The 21,119-nt window shown below is 37.0% G+C and overlaps 1 protein-coding gene across 1 annotated transcript in view; it reads left to right on the top strand.

The window, feature by feature from the left end:
* The first annotated feature begins 16,750 nt into the window (after positions 1 to 16,750).
* Positions 16,751 to 21,119, top strand: part of LOC104042565 (RP1 axonemal microtubule associated) — a 177,882-nt gene continuing 173,513 nt past the window's right edge. The window contains exons 1-3 of the mRNA XM_064445442.1: positions 16,751 to 17,159; positions 17,196 to 17,389; positions 18,871 to 19,046. Of these exons, the coding sequence (XP_064301512.1) occupies positions 16,751 to 17,159; positions 17,196 to 17,389; positions 18,871 to 19,046 (779 nt within the window). The remainder of the gene's footprint in view (positions 17,160 to 17,195; positions 17,390 to 18,870; positions 19,047 to 21,119) is intronic.

The following is a 21,119-nucleotide window of genomic DNA, read 5'->3' as shown; positions in this document are numbered from 1 at the left end:
CTGAAATGAGGCACTGCAAAAGGCTTATGGGTGGGGACAATATTAGTCAGTACTAGCACAGGAGCAAATTTTGTCATCAGTTATAAATATCTTACTTGATGAAGTTAAGTGATATGAATAATTTTACATGACATTTCAAAAGTACCCCTTTACAGCTGTTCTGTCAGTCTGATATTAAAAATATGAGCAAATATAGAATCACAAATGACTGTGAAATAAGAGTTGTATGTTTTGAGGGGTGTCTTTGCCAGAGGTGGGGGTTGAGATAGAAAATATGCCTGAGCATTGCACAACCTAGAACATTTTGCAATAGAATCTATTCCAGAAATATTACAAACTTTATGCTTTAACAAGTCAGTCTCATTCTTAGATGTTAACAGTGAGCTCTTGGAAGCACTAGGCCAAATTCACCATTGGTATAATTTAGTTTACTCAAATCTCTCCTTTTTATAAAGAAACAGCAGAAGATTGGAGGAGAAACCAAATGGACTTCTCTTCCTTATACAGATTTTGCATCAGCATTTATTTTAGCTAAAATGAATTCACTTTAGCTTGCCTCCCTAGAATGGACAAGGTTGCTCCCTCGTGTCACAGATCTTTTAGGTGTCCTTTCCGTCCCTTCGAGGCAGCTTGTTTTGATATAACCCTTTTGTGAATAATTAGTTTTGCTATAGGAGTTTCGACTTAGGATATTATAATGAGAAAAAATCCCAGGAAATACAATGCTACAACTTCATCATAAACTTTGGTACAAAAGCTTTTTTCTCTGTATTTGTCCATTGACCTGACACTAGGATTCTGATCAGAGTAGAATTTATTGTTCTTATTGCACATGTTCTCAAAGCAAATGTAGTGGCTAAATTTGATTCTTAGATGGATACACATTTGTTATGGAGTGACTGTGTGAACTTAAACTCAATTTTCTTTAAATAGAAAAGGTTGCCTTTTTTAATTAAAATATATTGGCTAATTACTGACATTGTTGTGAGGAGGAAAAGATTGAAGCAGTGATTTGACATGTACTTTCTTTGCATAAAAGAGACATTACTGTTTGCCAGGATAAAAACGTTAATCTTTCAGCAATGTGCAGTAAGCGTTTCGTAAAAGTACTTTTAATACCGAGTAACGTTTGTTAGCTTTCTTTTGAGCATCTCTGTTACTATAAGTACGCACTTTTAAGGTCATGTTTTAGTTTTTCATGCATCAGTAATATTGAATTGCTTGTAGATATTAATTGAATGGCATGGTTAATAATATCACAGAAAGATCTGCTTGATCTTCTGCTGGCGCAATTTGCTACAAGTCCCTGGGTATTAGGACAGTAACAGCAATGTATGTTGGCTGGCATGCGGCAGTCTCCCAGTTACTCAATTTTTATATATTTGTTTTAGATATTATGAATTACTTTTAAGGATTTTTTTTTTAAAGATGTGATTATAACACTGATTGTCCTGTTAAATTCTAAACACGGCCTTTTCCCATCGTGCAAGAATTTTTGACATTTCAGGGCTTTTTTTCGCCATTTTCAGTGAAGCCAGAGTTAAAATCTCAAAAGAGGGGAAAAAGGAAATCAGGAACCAACCAAGAAGAAAAAGCTCTGATCAGTTTGAAATATTTCATTTAAATGATTTGATATGTTATATTGATTGTGATCTTTTCTTATTTTACCATTTTAAACATACGGTATGTTTCTAAAAGAAAAGTGTCTTCCAACCAAAGAACTGAAATTTCATTTAGGAAATAACAGAATAAGATATTTGACAGCTTCTTTTTTTGTTGTTGTTGAGCATTTCAAGTCCTGAAACGCACTGAACAGAGCATTTCTTCTGAACAGTTTCACTTTAGACAACTTTGAGCTCCAGTTATGTGGCCTAAGGTTATAAGCCCTTGGTCATACCGGTAGCTCCATTTACTTGAATGGGATTACTCTGCCAAAGGATGCACTTTGTGTCAGTTTGTGGACTGGTTGTCAGAAATCCACCAGTATCAAGGGAAACATCGCTATGGCTAAAGACTTACTGTTATAAGAGTGAAGATTTTAGCTCTGAATTCTTTGAAGATAACTAAGACAAAATGTATTTTCAGCCTCATTTGTCTCTTATCTATATCTGCTGCTACCAAGCATTGTGTTTAAAAAAGGAATATTTATGAGGCAGTAATTCTCATGAAACACCTTGATTTTCAGCTAGGTGAACTGCACAGGCGAGGAGCTGCGGTGTCTGAATTCAGGGACCTGTGTTTCTCCTGGCGAGCTGCAGTGGGTTAGCCTTGGCTAACGGCCAAATGCCCACCCAGCCACTCGCCCACTCCCCTCCTGGGGGAGGCAGGGGGAGAAAACAGGATGAGAAAACTCGTGGGTTGGGATAAAGTCAGAGAAATTGCATACCAATTGCTGTTGTGGGTAAAACAGTCCTGTCTTGGGGAAAATGAATTTAATTTATTGCCAATGAAAATAGATTCATATAGCAAGAAACAAAGACAAGCAGTAAAACAACACCTTTCCTCTCCCTCTTCCAGGCTCAACTTCACTCCTTTACTCCAGACTCCTTTAGCCACCCCCTGAGCAATGCAGTGAGGGATGTGGGGGGTACAGTCAGACAAAACAGATCTTCTCAGCCTCTCCTTTCATCCGATACTTTTCTTCTGCTCCAGTTCTCACTTAAATTGATCACTAAAAAAATTTATAGCATGATATGTCTTACATATTTGTGCAGTGTATGTAGTGTGATGGGGAGCACATGCAGTACAGAATGGAACTGAATTACTGAAGATAGGTAAAAGATAAATCAAAATGAACCAGTTCAACAAAGCTCTGATGTATTTAGAATTAAGAAAATGCACAACTGCACTGGGGAATAATAATAATAATATCATATTAATATATATAATTATATATTAATATAAGTAAATAATAGCAGTAAAATTTCAAGCAGAATGATAGGAATTAAAGGCCAGAGGGCACTGATAAAAGAGAAGACTAGGAAAGTTTTAAGATTTAATTGTGCCTCTGTTTTAAAAATGAGGGGAAAAAAAGCTCTCCCTTTTTTATTTCCAAAAAGATATCCAGAATTTCTCACTTGATCTTCAAAGTTTATAAATATTGATCAAAAAATAGGCTGACCTTCCAGACCCTCAATTTTCAGAACGCATACGCTAAATAAGAGGAATAAACCCTGGAATCTGGCTAGCATAGAAATATACCACTGCTACAGGTATTTCTGACTACTGCACATAGCATGCCGATCTATATTTGTGCAGACATTTATGCTAAACCTATGTGTAATTGTTCTTCTGAATAAGGAAGGGCTTATGCACATATCTAATTAATAATCTAAATTGATAGTGGACTTAATGGATACTTAATGGATCATATAAGAGAATATAATACTTAATATACTATATTATATAATACAATATATTACATTATGCTTAATATAATATATTGTATTTAATATCCTCTTTCCATGGATATACGACTTCTCTCTCTCTCTCCCCCCATATGTGTATATATTTATAAAAAATAATTTTAAAAAGTAAAATAAATTAAATGGTTTATGATACAGCAGATTGTGAGAATGTGGGACAATGACTGTGAGATATTTTAAAACCAGTAGGCAGGTAGCGTTTGGAAAGGCAACAAAAAGAAACTTCAGACGACTATGAGAAGGACTTTGTAGCTGAGCTGCGTTCACAGCAGCTTTGACTCCCAGAGAAAGCGAGGAATCCATAATGAGGTTCACCTGAAAACAGTCTAAACAAAATTATCTGGATTCTGCTGTAAGGAATAATTGTGATGTGACTAAAATATCCATCATTCTCAGGAATAATGCTCTTCGCTTCTAACTTGCAGGAATATACTTCCCGTTGTACTTTTTTAAGCCGGGGGTGTGTGCACGCGCGCGCGTGCACGTGTGTGGTGGGGGCTTGGGTTCAGTTCTTGTTTAGCACATTAGTTTGCCAAGCTGTTGGAAGTGGTCCTCACAAATAAAAACCGGCCTATTTTTGAATCAGCTCCTTTTGTAAAGTACAAACATTTTGCTATCAATTAGTACTCCTTTGTCTGACCTTCTTCCCTCTGCAGCTATTTTAAGTTACATCTTGATAGGGAGCTTTTTTTTCAGTTGCAAACAAGTTTGTTGTTGTTTATTGCAGTATAAACAAATCCTGGTATGTTAGAAATTATCTCTGAACTTAAATTTTCACTTTGAGAAAAGTCTATGAAAACTTCTATTTTAAGGAATATCAATGGCAGTAAAAACAAATAAATGTTTAAATGAAAATTTGCTTTTTAGCTCTAAAATGGGGCAACACAAAAATTACTTTTCACACCCATTCCCGACAGTGTTTCTGAAGGGAAATAAAAGTTAAGGATTAGTATCCAGAAAACATTCTGAACAAAGTCTATTTCATTTTCTTTTACTCTGTTTTCCAAGGAGCAAGTCTAATTCCCAAAAGCAAAAATAAACCTAAAATAGCATTAAACCAATAAGACAGTCTAATTGCTTAGAGACAGTTTGCCTGACCAGATTATAGTATGTCACTTCATTTTAGATCAGTCTCTTCTAAGTAAACAGACATCCTTCAGCATCTGAGTATTTCCCTGTGGCGGTCTGCTAAGAAAAACATGAGAGGAGATCTACCCGACATCACTCTTTCCGCTAGCTGTTCCCCCTGATTTATTTGAAGTCCCAAGGATTGCTTATCTGCCGAGATAGAGCAGCAGAGCCTGCGCGCCTGCCCGCTTGCTCCATGCGGTGGGTCTATTGTTCTGTCACAGCTCCGAAGAGATTGCCGCAGGTTGACCTTGGCTGACGACCTTATCAGGGGTGGTTTTGCACATACTGGTTTATTTCAACAACATTCAAATACCTTTTTGCAAGTTGTTTTTTTCTTGTCACATTCAAAGTGAAAGCCACGAGGATTATGATTCCAAGTAGAGGTTGCTCCCAGAGGGGGGTTTGTATTTCTGTGTTATTTTTTCATTCTCTAAGGCCTTGTGCTGTCTTCTGCATCTCTGAAGACAGAGATGGCTGTGACTGCCAAAAGAGGGAGCTGACTGCTGCTCTTCAGAAGACAACCGCATAAATGTGCCTCTAGAGTCTTATGGAAGCATGGCCAGTATTGATTATAAAGCATACCTTCTTTGTCAGTATAACGCAAACCTGTATGTCACTGTTGTCACAAGGATCCAAGGTGTTCATCTGAATACATCTGTCCGATTTTGCATCCCTTTAGGCAATGTTAGATCTATATAAGAATACTTCTTTCCTTCTTTATGATCTGAAAATCTGAGCATTTTTTCTCAATTTGTGTTTGAAATTGTCAAGAAGTTGTTAAGGGACAATAACATAAAAAAACCTCATTAAAAATTGGATTTTTTAATTAGAAAGATCAGTTGAAAATAGATATTGTTCAATATTCAGTACAGTGAAGATGCATGAATGCATTTCACAGAACAGCACGATATAATGCAGCTGTATCCTGCATTCCAGGGGCGTGGAGCATCTGAGCATAGCCCCTTTCCAGATGCAGTCACATTCCCCAGGCACTTCACAGCAACTATGAGCTAGATGCGTGGTACAAGCGTTGCTGAGGGCAGTGGCAGTCCTTCTCACCCGGGAAGTAAAGCAGAAAGAGTAGAAATACATTTGGGTAGAATTCCTGGATCTGTTCATGCTGTATTAGGCAAGAGGAAAGATGAGCATGGGTGGTCGCCTGCAGAGCTGAAGTGAGATGAATAGAATGTGCACAAGCAGATAGACAGTACATGTTTCAAAATCTAAAATAAGTAAATTTAAATAAAATTTTAAATAATTAAATATTATGCAAACACCCCAATTTTTCAGTTGGTTCAAAATTAATTGTAGATTTTTTTTATTTTCAGTTTATGAATTTTCTGAGATTTTGACTCCCTGGCAAAATTTATAAAGGGAAAATGTCAAAAACTAAGAGTTGATGGGACAGGAGTTTTTTGTTTGTCCCATGGGAAGCATAATAGTAGTAAGAGCGAAGAAGGTTGAAACTACATCAACTTTCTGCTGTAATAGAGCAGCAAAAGCAGAAACATTATAAAACTCTATTGACAGCCAGGCCTTTCCGTGACACTTACCTCTCCTTAGCTTTTAATGGTAGGTGATATGTTGTCTTCTAAGATAACTCATCTGGTCTTTCTTGGCTTTGTGATGTTATCGCTGGAGAATGACCACAAGGGTCACTCTGGGGATTGGTCTAATCAAGTTGGGAAATGAACAGATCCTTTCCATTACAAATTATCTGTACTGGATTTTATCTGTGTCAAACATAAAGTAAATGGTTTGACTAAAGGAACTTAAGAGAGAGAAAAAAATATTAATTTAATACTTTATGTAGCCTAATTTCAGTGTCTTGCATAATGAAACTTTAAAGTACTCTTATTTTTTTACGGATAAAACTGCTTGAAGACAGCAGCGATACTTTTTACCATTCTATCTGTTGTCATGTATTTAACCCATGGACCTCCTACTTACCAAGATTTTTATTACTTCTGGTAATTTAATTATAAATTGATTAAAAATTAATAACATAAAAATATTTTTATTAAAGAAAATAAATACATCATAATATAGAAAATTTAATTAAAATGAAGTAATTCCATTTTGTTTATGTATAATTTTGAATCAATATTACCGTGTGTAGAAAAATTTATGTTGACAACATCTGAAGCTTCATTTAGATCAAGGAAAAGAAGGATAGATAGAAATTTGGTGGTGATAACACCTGTTATGGTTTGATTGTTTTTGAAGGAGGTGGACATTGCCTTTCTATTTTTTATTGATCATACGTTCAAAAATCTTTATCCGTCTAATGTCACTTTTTAGTACTATTTGAGATTAGAAACCGGCAGTATGCCAAAAATACAACACAGAAATACAGGCTGGATGTCTTAATAGATAAAAAAAAGATCATGCATCAAATTGGCTTAAATTTTAATATACGTATAAAGTTAGTCCTTTGGTAAAATCAGGTCACAGCTCTGCATGTGAGGGAGTTTAGAGGAATGTACTTCCAAATCAAAACAAAATGAAAGGGAAACAACAGGTCTGGGAATATACAATCAAGACACTGGAAAATGACAATTTAATCCAAATCATAAAAGGAACTGAAGATATCTGAGCAGAGCTTGTGTGGGGGGTGTGTGTGTGTGCGCGTGTCTATGTGTATCTATATATACTTAGTTAGATATAAACATGCATATGCAGAAAGATCTATTTATAACTTTTGTATATAAGTGTAAGGGATAATAAATGCAGAAGGGGGAAACCCAAGTGCCCTGGAGGGATGCAGTAACAGAAGTGGTGACCATCTTCAGGTTTAAAACTCCGTGTGTGAATCCTGGGTTGATCTGAGGAACATGCATTCATGTCTATTTTTTACATCTGGCACTGCAGGCATGACAGCCAAATATAATTCAGTAGTACCTGTACTTTCTCAGATCTTCTTGCCTGCACCTACAGTTAATGCAACTGAGTAAGCTAGATTTGTGCTGTGAGTTCAGGTACAGTGATACAGCGCTGGAGGCGGTCGACTTGTTTCCTCTGGGCACCGTCAGATTTGAGTTATATATCTTGGCTCCTGAATCGTAGGCAGATGTGGGGCCTTTAGATTAGGGTCCATATCTGATACTATTTCCATGCCTGTCAAAGAAATAGGTGTCTAAACCCAGGCTTAAAGTTAGGTGTATGTCACCACTGGGCATTTGTAGCTATGAAGTCTGTTGTGGAATTAGATGTTGTACATGGTCAGTCTTTTCTTACACAAAACCTAGATAGGAGGAGGAGCGTTGAGCTCATTCATTGTCTTGAAAACTAAGATATATAGACTTAAATCGTTGCTTTAAATCAGGCAGTGAACTGGACCTCTGGAGTGGTAAGAGCGCTCTTTAACTACTAGCCAGAGGAATGGAAGCCAGCAACAACTTGCTGCCTGGCCTGTAAGAGGGGACAGTCAGGTTTCTTCAGGCAAGATGGGCAAAACAGCGACGAGCTGTGCATTGCACCAAAGCTAAGACATTAAGCAGCTTAGCGTTGTCAGAGCTGGAATTGTTGTACACGTGCCTTGCAGCAAAGCTGTGCCGTTAGCAATTTAGGAGCCTCAGGAGCCTGGGCACCTACAGGAGTAGGCAGCCAACCAGAGCAAGTGTTTGAAGATGTAAATTTTGATCAAAGACTTTAAAGAGTTTGTAGGAGGCAAAGCTGTATAGTATGTCTAAGCCTTTTCTTTTCCCCTTCTTTGCCTCAATTTATGAACTCACTCTGAAAACAGCCTCTGAACTCCATCAAGGAAATAGCACCAGATCCAGCAAAGGATTTTATGATGTCCTCCAAGAGGAACCAAAAGATGTGTCCCTCATAGTCACTTAGGCCTGGTGGAGAAGGACCTGGGGGTGCTAGTCAACAGCCGCTGAACATGAGCCAGCAGTGTGTCCAGGTGGCCAAGAAGGCCAACAGCATCCTGGCTTCTATCAGGAATAGTTTGGCCAGCAGGAGCAGGGCAGTGATCGTGCCCCTGTACTCGGCACTGGTGAGGCCGCACCTCGAGTGCTGTGTTCAGTTTTGGGCCCCTCAATACAAGGAAGACATTGAGGTGCTGGAGTGTGTCCAGAGAAGGGCAACGAAGCTGGTGAAGGGTCTGGAGAGCAGGTCTTATAAGGAGAGGTTGAGGGAACTGGGGGTGTTTAGTCTGGAGAAGAGGAGGCTGAGGGGAGACCTTCTCGCTCTCTACAACTACCTGAAAGGAGGTTGTAGTGAGGTGGGTGTTGGTCTCTTCTCCCAAATTACTAGAGATAGGACAAGAGGAGAATGTCTCAAGCTGTGCCATGGGAGGTTTAGATTATATATTAGGAAAAATTTCTGTAGTGCGAGTGGTCAGGCATTGGAACAGGCTGCCCAGAGAGGTGGTGGAGTCACTGTGCCTGGAGGTATTTAAAAGCCGTGTAGACGTGGCACTTCAGGGCATGGTTTAGGAGACATGGTGGTGTTGGGTAGACGGTTGGAGTTGATGATCCTAGAGGTCTGTACCAACCTTAATGATTTTATGATTCTATGATTCTATGCTGCTGGAGCTTCATGAGATTTCTTTAGCTTGTGCTTTGCAATGTCTCTGTGAAATAGGAAAGTTGGCAAGGTCATTGCACAGAATTTCAGACAGACAAACTGAGGACCATGTGGTTAAATTTCAAGGTAAGCTGATAACAGCTTGGCCAGGAAATTCATGTGCTTCCTGCTTAATCCTTTTTTTTTTTTTTTGACTGTGCTCTTTGGGAGATGCAAAGAATGGTAGTTATAAATTAACAGATTGGTAAGAAGTACAAGGAAGTTAAAAGAGTATAAAAAAGAACGTGTGACAGCCCTAGCTGTCTCAATGAGTGAATTTTTCATTAAAATATTAAGATCCTCATAGGAGTTTTCTAACCAATACAGGAAGAAGTCAATCTTTAATAAGCTGACAGCACCAATTAGATCTGCAGTTAGTGTAACATAACTGATTTTTACAAATCATTGTACAGGTGGCTGCATTATTAATATGGTGAAAGGACTGCGGGGGTCATGAAGGCAAATATCGAAGAGAGAAAAGAAATTTTTGAAGTGTTGTAGAAGAAAACTAGGGCTAGAGAAAAATTTCTAGTCACACTTCTTCCAGTTTAAAGAATTTGAGATGCTCTGTAAGCATTCACATATCACTGCTGTGAATTATGTAGATGTAATAGAAACAAAGCAAAATATAATCTAGCTCTTTTTCCAGTTGTCCACACTCAGAAAAAATGAAAATATGGCTGATCCTTCCCTTCAGCTAGTATATCTTACAAAACAGAGGATAAGTATAGATGGTTAACTACACCTGAGGCAAGAAAATAAAGAAAACAAAGCTGAGAACGATTATGTATTTAACCCTGAGACAAGCCGTACACTCCAGAATGAAATTCTAACCCACTTAAAGAGGATGGGTCAATTTGTATTTCTGCCAGGCCAGAAATTTCCCATAGGAAGCTATCTTCTGAACACAAACAGGCATTGAGATCTGAGTTGAATTTAGTGGTGGTCGAAAACCAGAACAGCTCAAACAGGAGCTTTGCAGTCCGTCTAACCATCCAGGCAGAGCTCTCTTAAAAGCAGGCCTCTGGTTTTGTTTTATTTTCCTCCCTGGAGGCATACTTTTTCTTTTTTCTCATTCTGCATCCCCAGCTGTTGGTTATCAAATCTATGTTGGAGAATTTAATGAATAAAAGTCTGTGGGGATTAACTTGATAAGAAGTTCATGTATACCAAACACCAAAATGCTGCTGTAATGCAATGGCTCAAAATCTTATCAGTAGTAACATATTAATAGTGGCACATTTTTTGGAACGCCTTACTGGAAAGGATGTAAACAGCCTGGGCACACTGAAGGAAACTTGACCCTGCTTCTAATGCAATAATTTCCTTTTTAGCTTGATAGCAGTTTCCTAGTTCCATACCTTACTGAACAGTCCAATTAAAAAAACCCAGAGGTGTAAGAGGTTGAAGGGACTTGGAAATATAAGGTACATTATCAACATTTTCTTGGGGCATGAGGTCAACAGTAATAGTTTAACTGTTGTAGCAACTGCCCGTTTTAAAGAAGTGACTCACACTTGAATGATAAAAATACTCAAATCTTAAGTGCTGTTCCATATGGCTCCGACTTAAACAAAGGGTGTCATTCAAGAGCCATAGGATTGCCAGGCAGGGAGGGCCACATCACACAGGGTTCTGACCCTGCTCTGACTCAGGATAATGCTGCAGAAAAGGCTGCTTATGCTTCTCGACCTGGGATGCTGGTTATCTGCTAAGGAAAAATGAATATACTAGCAAACATGATAACATAATTGCTAACATACTTTTTCTTTCTTGGACATCAGTATTCCTGGATATGATGCTGATCTTGAGAAACACTGAAGACTTGTATAGTGAGGTTATATTTAGGTACTTGTAGCATTTAATTAGTTCAGTTACTAAAGCAAAGTCCATAGAAAAGGAGGAGTAATTAATCAAAATCAAGAGGAGTAATGATAAAAATACTTTTTTACAATTATTTTGATGCTCTACTTTTCTGGGCTGATACAAAGAATTTTGGAGTGAGTTAGAAACCTTCCCTTTACTTTGAAAACTTCCACTTGAGCTTTGGTTCAGCCCAGGGACTGCAGGCCAAGTGTTTGCGTAGGGTGCTTGCCCAAGGCCTCTTGCTATATAGGACAGTATTGCAGGCTAACTGCAGGCACTGGACCTTCAACTGGCCACTTCTATGCCACTGTCTTCCTAAAATTCACCCTTTGGAATTGAAAGGGCAACTGCCACTGATGCCTGTGGTCATTAGAGCAGATCCTTTGTACTTACCTGTCGCTGTGTTCACACAGAGCCAGATGTGAGCTTTTCTTTTTTCTTTCCAATGAGAGACAACAACAGTTAGTGACTGCTTCACTGTGGTATGGTCATAATTTCAGTTATTGACCAGTCAATAACCCTCACAAAAAAAATAGAACCCAGAAGGATATCGAGTGCAGGTTAAACATAATGTTTAGTATCAAAAGTGAGAGCTGAAGATGTTCTGGAGATAAACAGGCACGTAATTTAAAAGTGAGAATGACTGCTGTCATTACAATTACAATTGTAATCCTGCTTGCAATTATGATTTTAATCTCTGATATGTTTTCTCATGTGGCCTCATTTTTCCTTAAATTTTCTGGACAAATTTTCTATTCCCCAATTTTTCTTTGTGAATGGTTTATATAAAAAGAGCAACTGTTCTCTAAATATTAAGGCTAAATTCTTTTCACATCATTTTGGTAGTTCCATGGATGTCAGTCAAGCCGCCCAAATGAATGGATGAAAAGTGGTTTTGTGTCAATATTGATTGCTATAGGACTGTGATAAAATTTTGTGGCTTGTTAGCTTTAAATCTGAATTAAACATAATTCTTATGGATGCTATTTTTACTATTAAGTTGATGATTTCTTCTATCTTTTCAGAATATATGGAGTGTTTGTAGTATAAGAAGGAACACAGTGGAGCTTTAAAGCTACATATGTCTAAACAGAAGCTTTGTAAGCCTTTTGAAGTTGTAGAGAATTAAGTGGCATTCACACTGTCAAATGGTGACACTTGTTTATCATCTTTACCAGGTCCCAGAAGTATTATCTCTTGGGTCTCAAATTATAGTGGTACACGGAAGCTACTGATGGATTAGCTGGTTATCAAAAGTAGCTTTGCATGCACGGGAAAGCTAATGAGAGTAGCAATGACATTTTAAATCCTGCGCTTAAAAGAAAACTAACTCTATAAAAATTCCTGTATAAGCGATTAAGTTATAAGACATCAAAATAACAGAAAGAATTTGCACTTGTTCATCTTCTGAACAAGTATAAACAACAGAATACTGACTGGAATGTAAGAAGTGCATTAGCTAAGATAGATTAAGGACCTAAATAATTATATTAATATAATATTTAACAAAGCAATGTTTATAGCAAAATATCTGTGGAAGGTTATCATTTAATGTTTGTGCCTATGCATCTTATGAAAGTGGAACTGAAGTGGTACTTTAAAAATTCTATAATAGTTGAATTCTCTACTAAGGAAAATAGTTAAAAAACATTGTGGCATGCAGTGGTAGTGTCTACTGAGCAGTGTTTTTGTTACTGTTCTAAACATCTAGTTTTGAGAGCTTGCTGTAATCCTGATTAAGCAAAGAAGCTCCAAATCAGATTATACATCTGGTAGCAATTAGATAGAACATTTACCATCCGGGGACTTAGTATTTCCACTGGAAAAAAAAAACCAACCCCACATTCTGTGGTATAATCAAGCTACAGTTAGATGTAATCCTCCTGTCTCTTCATAAACTACATTCACACACATTTATAATCATTGCATTGCCCTTTGTCTAACACGTTGAAATGATGAATGCCTCATGGATGACAAAGCTCCTTCAGACTGTCATGTTTTATTGTGTTGTGAAAGAAACTGTGGAACTATTTTCATTGTGATATCTGAATAGGGAAAACATGGGAGAATCTTTAGCCCAGAGAGGAACATCTTGACCAAATGATTGAACAAAAGCAAGAATTAATGCCAGGAGATAGTTAATAAATAGTCTCAGAAGGTGAGTGGTAGAACCTCCATTTTAACATATTTAAAATTCGTATCACTAAAGAATTTAGTTTGGAGAATAACCCTACACTGATAAGAAGATAGATTAGATGACCTATGTTCCCTACCCACATTTTTATTTTATGTGGCTCTGTGAGGCTCTTGAGCAAACTAAGTAAACAGAAAATTGTATAAATCAAATATGTAAAAGGTAAATAGAGTTTAAAACCATATAAGAGGACTTGATGAATGAGATGTTAGACACACTGCTCTGAACAATGGCTACCTGAGGTGAACTTGGTCTGGTGATTAACATGAGCTGAGATTAAGCAAATGGATTATGATGTTTTTTTCTAGCTGAGCACAGTTGGAATAAGTCTAAGGATGTTCATGTCATACGGCATAGACAATCACATGTACAATTTGTAAGTCCCTGAAAACAAGCTAACTACTCTTTATTTACATAGGATGTGACTGTGGGTGAGTATGATGAAATTATATGCGATACTTACCATCTATATGGCATTAGACATACTTATATATTTAGAACAAAGTGTTCCACTTAGTGTCTTTATAAAATTTAGCAGCTTTGTGCATAAACTTTGAATAAGTGGTTTTATGAGAATGTAGGCAAAGGGATTCAATTCTGAATTCTATTTGATTTTCTTGCAGAATAAAATTCTTAACATTGTAATTGCCAAAATGTCTTAATAGACATTCTGTATCCTATAATATCAGCTATTTCTTAATTTTAGACTAAAATTATTTAAGTATGAAAATTGATACTATGCTTAAGATGAAATGAGGCTATCTTAGTGTGATCACCTGTAGCATGAAATAGTAACTTCTACAATATGTTGATCATTCATTTGTTGACATGTTTGCTATTTGTAAGATGCACTTCTAAGGTATCTAAAAGATGCATAAGCAATTTCCACTATTAAAATTAATACTAGAAAGTATTCATACATGGTGTGCTATGCAACGAGCAGTTCTCTGCCAAGACTATCTGCGTTATCATGCATTTTATGTTTTTCTAAGGAAAACTCCTTTTTCTTAGTTACTTTTGTGAATTCAAATTATTTCATGTTTATAATGAAAAATGTCTTTTTTCTTTATATGTGTATTCTCTCTTTGTTTGTTTTGGATTTCATTACTTCCACGCTGTCAAGACTCTGTCCAATAATTATCTTTATGCAAAATGTATTGTATTTCTCTTCCAACTGTTGATGCTTACATAACTGAATGTTTTACACATGTACAAATATCTAGAACAACTTCTGAGAGGCTAATTCAAAAGTGATTATTATCAGTAGTCTCATGAGAAAATCCTCCTCTTTCATCTCTTGTAAGAGCGAATAATCACACAGTTAGATGAACTTCCACTCCATTTTCATAACGGGTGAGAAGTTGTAGTGCAGAATAGCCAAGGATCTGTGTTCGTTTCTGTCTGTGGCCAGTACTGATGATGGCTTAACAGTTTTCTTCCCTTCCCCGGAGATCCTGGACTGGACGCTGTTGGAGAGATCAAATCTTATTGGCCAATTAAATGGGGTTACATGACATTCAGTTCACTCAAGAGCTTTGCTACTGTCACTGCTGCTTTCATTGGAGTAGAATATTTGCTCTGCAAAGAGAGTAGGAAAGTTTATGTTGCAGCTACCAATAAAAATGCCCTCGTGGATTTCCTCTAGGAATATCAGTGTGAACAGAATGATGCATGAAGCATAAAATGGCTGGCTCAGATTGTGTCCCTAGCCTTAACTCACCTGTCAACCTCTCAGTTTAGAAGTGTAATGAAAATTTAGGCAGATAATGAACCGATGTGTCAAAAAAGATTAGCAGCTATAGCTCTCAGTGATTTCAGTTGAAGTGGAGCTCCTCCCTACCACAGAAAGTAAGCCATTTCACTAGCCATCATGGACTGGATTGTGTAAGTTGCTGCTGCCAAGCCTGAAAATTTCTTCCTGCATATTCCTTAATGAAATATGTACAGTTTTTTTTTTAAATTATTTTTACTTTTTAAAGAATTTTAAATAGAATTGTAATTACCTAAATCAATCGTGTGCATTATCCTAGTGCAGACTTGTTTCATTATTTTTCAACTTTAGCACTTAGAGTAAGTACAATTTAAAGCATAAATAATGTATTAAAAGGAGACATTTCTTCCTGTGTTCTGATCATTGTTCAAAATAGCAGACATTTAAAAAGTGATTTAATCTTAGTGAAGGCAAAACACCCAGGCTGAAAACAGCACATTATTGGAAAAGCTGTAAGAACACAGTAAGATAAAAGCTTGTCAAATCTGACTTTACTTGAACCTCGACTGTCTTGAAAAATAGCAATATTTTCTTATCAGTTTCAGAACTGATGTATGTAGTAGGAAAATAGTCAAAATATTGTTTTCCATAGCTTCATTAAGAAAAATATGTAGTTTCTGGAAGAGATTGTTCCATTAGTCAATATGGCAGCTACATCAAGGTGACATTGTAAAAGCATTTAATTTATATTTTTTTGATGACAAACATATTCTTTGAGACTATATAGCTTTTCTGTAAAACTCTGCTAAAACTGGGTCCTTGAGGCTGATTAGTTGACTAGCCATTTCTACCCTGTGTTCCCATCAAAGCAAGGCAATCATTAAGATAAAGCAATTTTATTAATTTAAAAGGTTGTCATTACAGTACCTGTGTGTAAATTGGATTCAAATGGAAAGACTGTAGGAAGAGTGCTCTATTTTCAAGCATGAAGACTATTGATATAGTAGCCAGAAATAATCTGAAGTTTAAAAGACTGGTATTTAAATGTTTCAATTTAGAGGCTACTTCTACTGAAGAATACCTGAATTTTTTTGTGTCTTTATAAAGGATTTACAGACTTTTCTCTTACTAAAAAAATAGTCTTATTTGATCAGTAGTTTTTCCTTGGTATAAATGCAAATATTGTAGTGGTTTATGTATCATGAAATATAAAACTTGTAATAGAAAAGCAAATGATCTGTCAATTTATGATGCAAATTAACTCTAAAACATGTTTTGGGACTTATTCTGGTATAGTTTACAGTGTAGTAAATTGGGAGCCTATTCTCTGATTCCAACTGATTTGCTCTTGTATAAAACTAGTATATGAGATCAGAATGAATTGTATTGTCTTTCAGTTTTGTTATTTTTAACTGAATATGGCTCATGACTAGGCACAAATTTCTCAATCCTAATAAGGATATTGCTAATATCTTAAATATGAAATGTTGTCATTAGCTTCATCCTCAAGAAAGACAACATCTAATTATCATTCTGGACTGACAGAGTACCTTCTTCTAAGGAAAGGCCTCTTCTACCAAAATGATAAGAGTTTTGAAATTACATTGGAGAGTTTTGGGAATAATTGCAAGTAGAGCTATGCTAACTTAATCCGACAGTACTGGAGTCTTTGTGGAATTTAGAGATAACAGCTTGGATCCATTTAAATCCAGTGATTTTTGGCACAACTTGCTGCTGTTGGTTACTCATAAATTCTCTTTCTGCACCTCTCAAAATGAAGACCATATTATTACTAGTCATAAGAAAAGTTTTACATCCATCTCCCCTTTCTTCCAGATTGCTGTCAAAATGAGTGAAACACCTTCAACTAGTTACTCGGTGAATCAGCCAAATTCCTCCGAGAGTGAACAGAGTTTATCCACACGCCATTTCAATGTTACCGAACCTGTTGTGGCAAAACGGATCTGTTTCTATAAAAGCGGAGATCCTCAGTTTAATGGGATCAAAATGGTCATTAATAACCGGTCTTACAAAACATTTGATGCCTTGCTGGATAGTTTATCCAAACGGGTCCCATTACCTTTTGGAGTAAGGAATATTAGTACACCAAAAGGGAGACACAGCATCACCAATCTGGAGGATCTTCAAGATGGAAAATCTTATATTTGCTCCCATCAGAGGAAAATGAAGCCCATCAACCTGGAACAGGCTAGGAAAAAGCCGCTGCCCTGGCAGATCAGTAGGCCTGTCAGCGCACGTCGTCGGGCTGTGCAATTAGCAAAGGACAATGAAGATGGATTTGGCCATCGAGAAACTAAAATAACAACTCCCAAAAAGATGCTTGTTTTCAAAAATGGGGATGTAAGTCTCAGGCGCACCATAGTTCTGGGAAAGAAAAATACACAAACCTTTGAGGCCTTTCTGGATTATATGAGTGAGTTAATGCAATATCCAGTCGTGAAACTGTATACCACTGATGGCAGAAAGGTGAGAATAAAGATGAGTAGTGACAATTTTTCTATGACTGCTCTAGATCTTTTTAATGAAAAAGGTGATTTTATCAATTATAAGCTTGGGACATTGGCCTGGTATAAGATCTGATGTGCTGCATTTCAGCTGTTTCCTTTCTATGACTTTCCCCTTCAGAAAGGCTACTAGCTTGGAGGAAATATACTGGAATCTTGCAATCAGAGAGAAGTAAGTGAGGACATTTTACTTGAAGTCATAATGAAAAAACACTTTTCTTTTTCTTACTCAGTCCTCTTTCACAGAATCACAGAGTCACAGAATCACAGAATAGTAGGGGTTAGAAGGGACCTCTGGAGATCATCTCGTCCAACCCCCCTGCTTGAGCAGACACATCTAGAGCAGGGGGCACAGGAACGCATCAAGGCGGGCTTTGAATGTCTCAGGCATGCTCTCAATTCTATATTTTTACCCATTTACACATAGACTTCCTTTAGTCTTAATGGTGTTTATCTGAGGTTTTTAATGCTTTAAAAAGACAACAAGTAGCATTTTGTCATTATAAAAGTGCAGTGTGGTTTGGCATCATTTACTTGGAACTATGACACCTGATTATCTATTATAGTTTTCAAACCATGGACCAGGTTCTGTACCTCTAAACCCACATGATGAATCACTAATAATCCTGATTTTCATCTCACATGTTGTTTTATATCATTTTATCTCACTTAGTGTTGTTTAACCACAGAAAAGCACTTGTGATGATACCTAACAGGTATCTAGAAAGAAAATTCCATGCAGAGCTCCAAGAGTTCAAGGGAAATCTTGTGTTTACCCTCCATTTGGTGAAATTCTGTATTAGGTTGGGAAACTGTCCATATCACCTATAAGCCAGTGAAGTGCAGTTTGCAAGCCTTATCTTGCAATATATTTTGGGTCGTAAATTCAAAACTGGTAGACAAGTCTCTCACACCTTGATCCAGTCAGACCTACTTTGAGCAGAGGGTTAGACTGCGTGACCTCCAGAGGTCTTTTCCAACCTATATTGTTCTGTGATTCTGTCCTATCCCTCTGTGGCAGTACAGGTCAAGAACTTGTGTTCTGAATTCCCCCTTTCTTCCTCCAAATATGTGTTCATATGTATACCTGCCTCTAAATGCATATTCTTAGTTCATGTCTATGAACAGTCACTGTGCAATGGTGAAACAAAATTACATATGCGAATGCTTAAATTATAAGAAAAAATTTGATCTGGATCCAAGCTGCTTCTTGAAGTCTTTTAAAAATATATTTATATAACAAGACATACCCTCAACGAGATAGGAATTGCCTTATAGGAATTGAAAAATTAATTCTGTGCTGTGATACATATTTAATAGTCTGCTGCAAACTAATGTAGACTAAGAAGTGAAGACATTAAAGCATGAAAGGGATAAATCTCTTACATTATTTTTTGTGGTTACTAAGGCAGAGAATTTAATGTTACTTTTTTTCCTTTCCAGGTTCCTAATCTTCAGGCCCTGATATTGTGCTCTGGAGCTGTAGTCGCAGCAGGGAGAGAGCCTTTTAAACGAAGCAATTATGATTCTCTTGGGTATTCACGGCCTGCTAAAATGCTTGGAATTGCAAATCGTGTGTACCCAAAAGCAAATGACAAGTCAGAAAGTGAAAACAGTAAGTTCTTTGAATTAATTTGTTTTTTATTAATTGGTTTATCTCTCTCAGCATAAGACATAAACCATGACAATCTTACTATGATCGAGGATATTCAAAAAGGCCAGTTGAAACTGTTTATATCTGTTCTGACATCTCTATAAGCATAAGAAAGATCAAAGTGTTAATGTTCTTTTTAAAATGTAAGTTTCTGCTAAGTGCTCAGCTAATATGCATATTTTCTTTCAAACAGTCTTATTTAGAACATGGATACAAATCTATAAGTGTATTTTATTTTAATGCACTTGATTGTTATTGTTATTAATTTTTTGGTGTCACAGTTAAAAATGGCAGTGGTGAAAGAGAAACCACAGGCTACTTCAGGCTCTTAACTGACTGAATTTCTTGAGCAAAACTTTTGTGCAGTTTTAGAACTTACCTTAGGAAATGGAGGTTTGACTTGTTGTTGTAATGACTTTCACTGTTTCCATGTCCCACGCTCCACATAAACAGGAAAAACATTATAGCACCCAGACACTCACAAATTCATCATGTTTTGGAAGCTGCTGTTGTCTAAACAGAGTGTCATCTTTTCCTATACCCTCATGGCTGTGATGTATGGTTTTTGCATAAGTTTGGGAAAAGACACACAAGTATGTACTTTCCCTTTGATTACTCATGGTGTTTTGCCACTGACAAGGTCAGTGAGAGTGTGAAGTGGCCAATGGATGAACAAGAACATGAGTTTTGGAGAGAAGCCAGGCTAGCTGAATAGCCTGAGGTTGAGGGGAACAAAATGCTGTGGTACCAGAGCTTTAGGTTGTGTGGGAATCCTCTGCATTAGAGCATCCTGTAGGGCAGAGGTATGGTCTAGGGGGAAACTTGTTTAATCCAGAGGTACTTTGTACTATTGATACAGCTGCATGCTGTACTGGAGAGCCCATGGAACACTGTAATTGCTTCTGTATGGAGGCATTCCGTGGTAACCTTGACCACGTCATGGAGCACATCAGTAACATAAGACACTTGGTTTCCATTTGCTTGAAGGAGTTTCTTCCACATCCTTCACAGTTTATTATGTCCCCACCAAACTATTAATTTTAGTTTTTCTCAAGCTTCCTGTTCTTTGACTTGCACAGCTTGAGAGCTGTTGCAGAGCATAACTAGTGAGTCAAGAGAGGATGAATAGGAACACTTTGAGAATAAAAGTTCGGCAGAAACTAAAAAATCTTGTGAAATTTTACTTTGAGCCAGAGATTGAGCCTTGTGGAATGGTAGGAAACGTGAGCAGCTGAGAATCTGATAAGATCTCTCTCCTAATCCTTAGTTAACAGCAATTACAGAAAGAGAGAGAAAAAAACCAACCCTCTTTTTGTCTTTAACCTGAGAAATTCAGAAGTATCCTGTGTAGGAGACATCACTGGTGGTGTGAGAGCTTGAAAAATAAAATTTCAGGCACTTTGTTCCAATTCCATTTCCTGAGACAGAGAAGGTGAGATTTTTACTTTGGGAAGCATAAGGTCTGGTCTGTGTTAGAGGAGTTAGTACAAACTTTTATTTCTGATTCTGTTCATGGTAAAGCATATGTCTGGGAAACTTGCAAGGCACTCTGCCTGAAATTATAGACACATATCTATAATTGTAATACGTTAACTGTGAAAGTCTTGATAAGAGACCATTTGTGACTCACTCGAAAAAAAAAAGCTTAAATTCCAGCAATGTTGATAAGTTAATATTCCATGTGTTCAAATACCTTTCTGCATGTGAAACCTTTCTATTAAATGCTGGTTCCTAAACATTTAGGTATCAGTGGCAGCTGCGGATGTCTTCGTGTGGGTGTACATGCACTATTTCTCTCGCACATGCAGAACTTCTTGGAAGACAACAAAACTTTATTTTTATTGCGTGTTTTTCATCTCTCACCTCTTCAGTGACAACTGCTAGAGAGAGATGAGGTTTTTTTTTTTTTAAATCTAAGTTATTACAGAGTAATCAAAACATATTTTGGGAATATTTAATGTGTGTGCAAACACATATTGGGCCATACTCAAAATTCATTGGAGTCTGGAAGTATTCTCATTAGCTTTACTGAGTTTTG

The sequence above is a fragment of the Phalacrocorax carbo genome, chromosome 2, assembly GCF_963921805.1.
Source record: "Phalacrocorax carbo chromosome 2, bPhaCar2.1, whole genome shotgun sequence".
NCBI lineage: Eukaryota > Metazoa > Chordata > Aves > Suliformes > Phalacrocoracidae > Phalacrocorax > Phalacrocorax carbo.
This window is presented reverse-complemented; position numbering and strand designations above follow the sequence as displayed.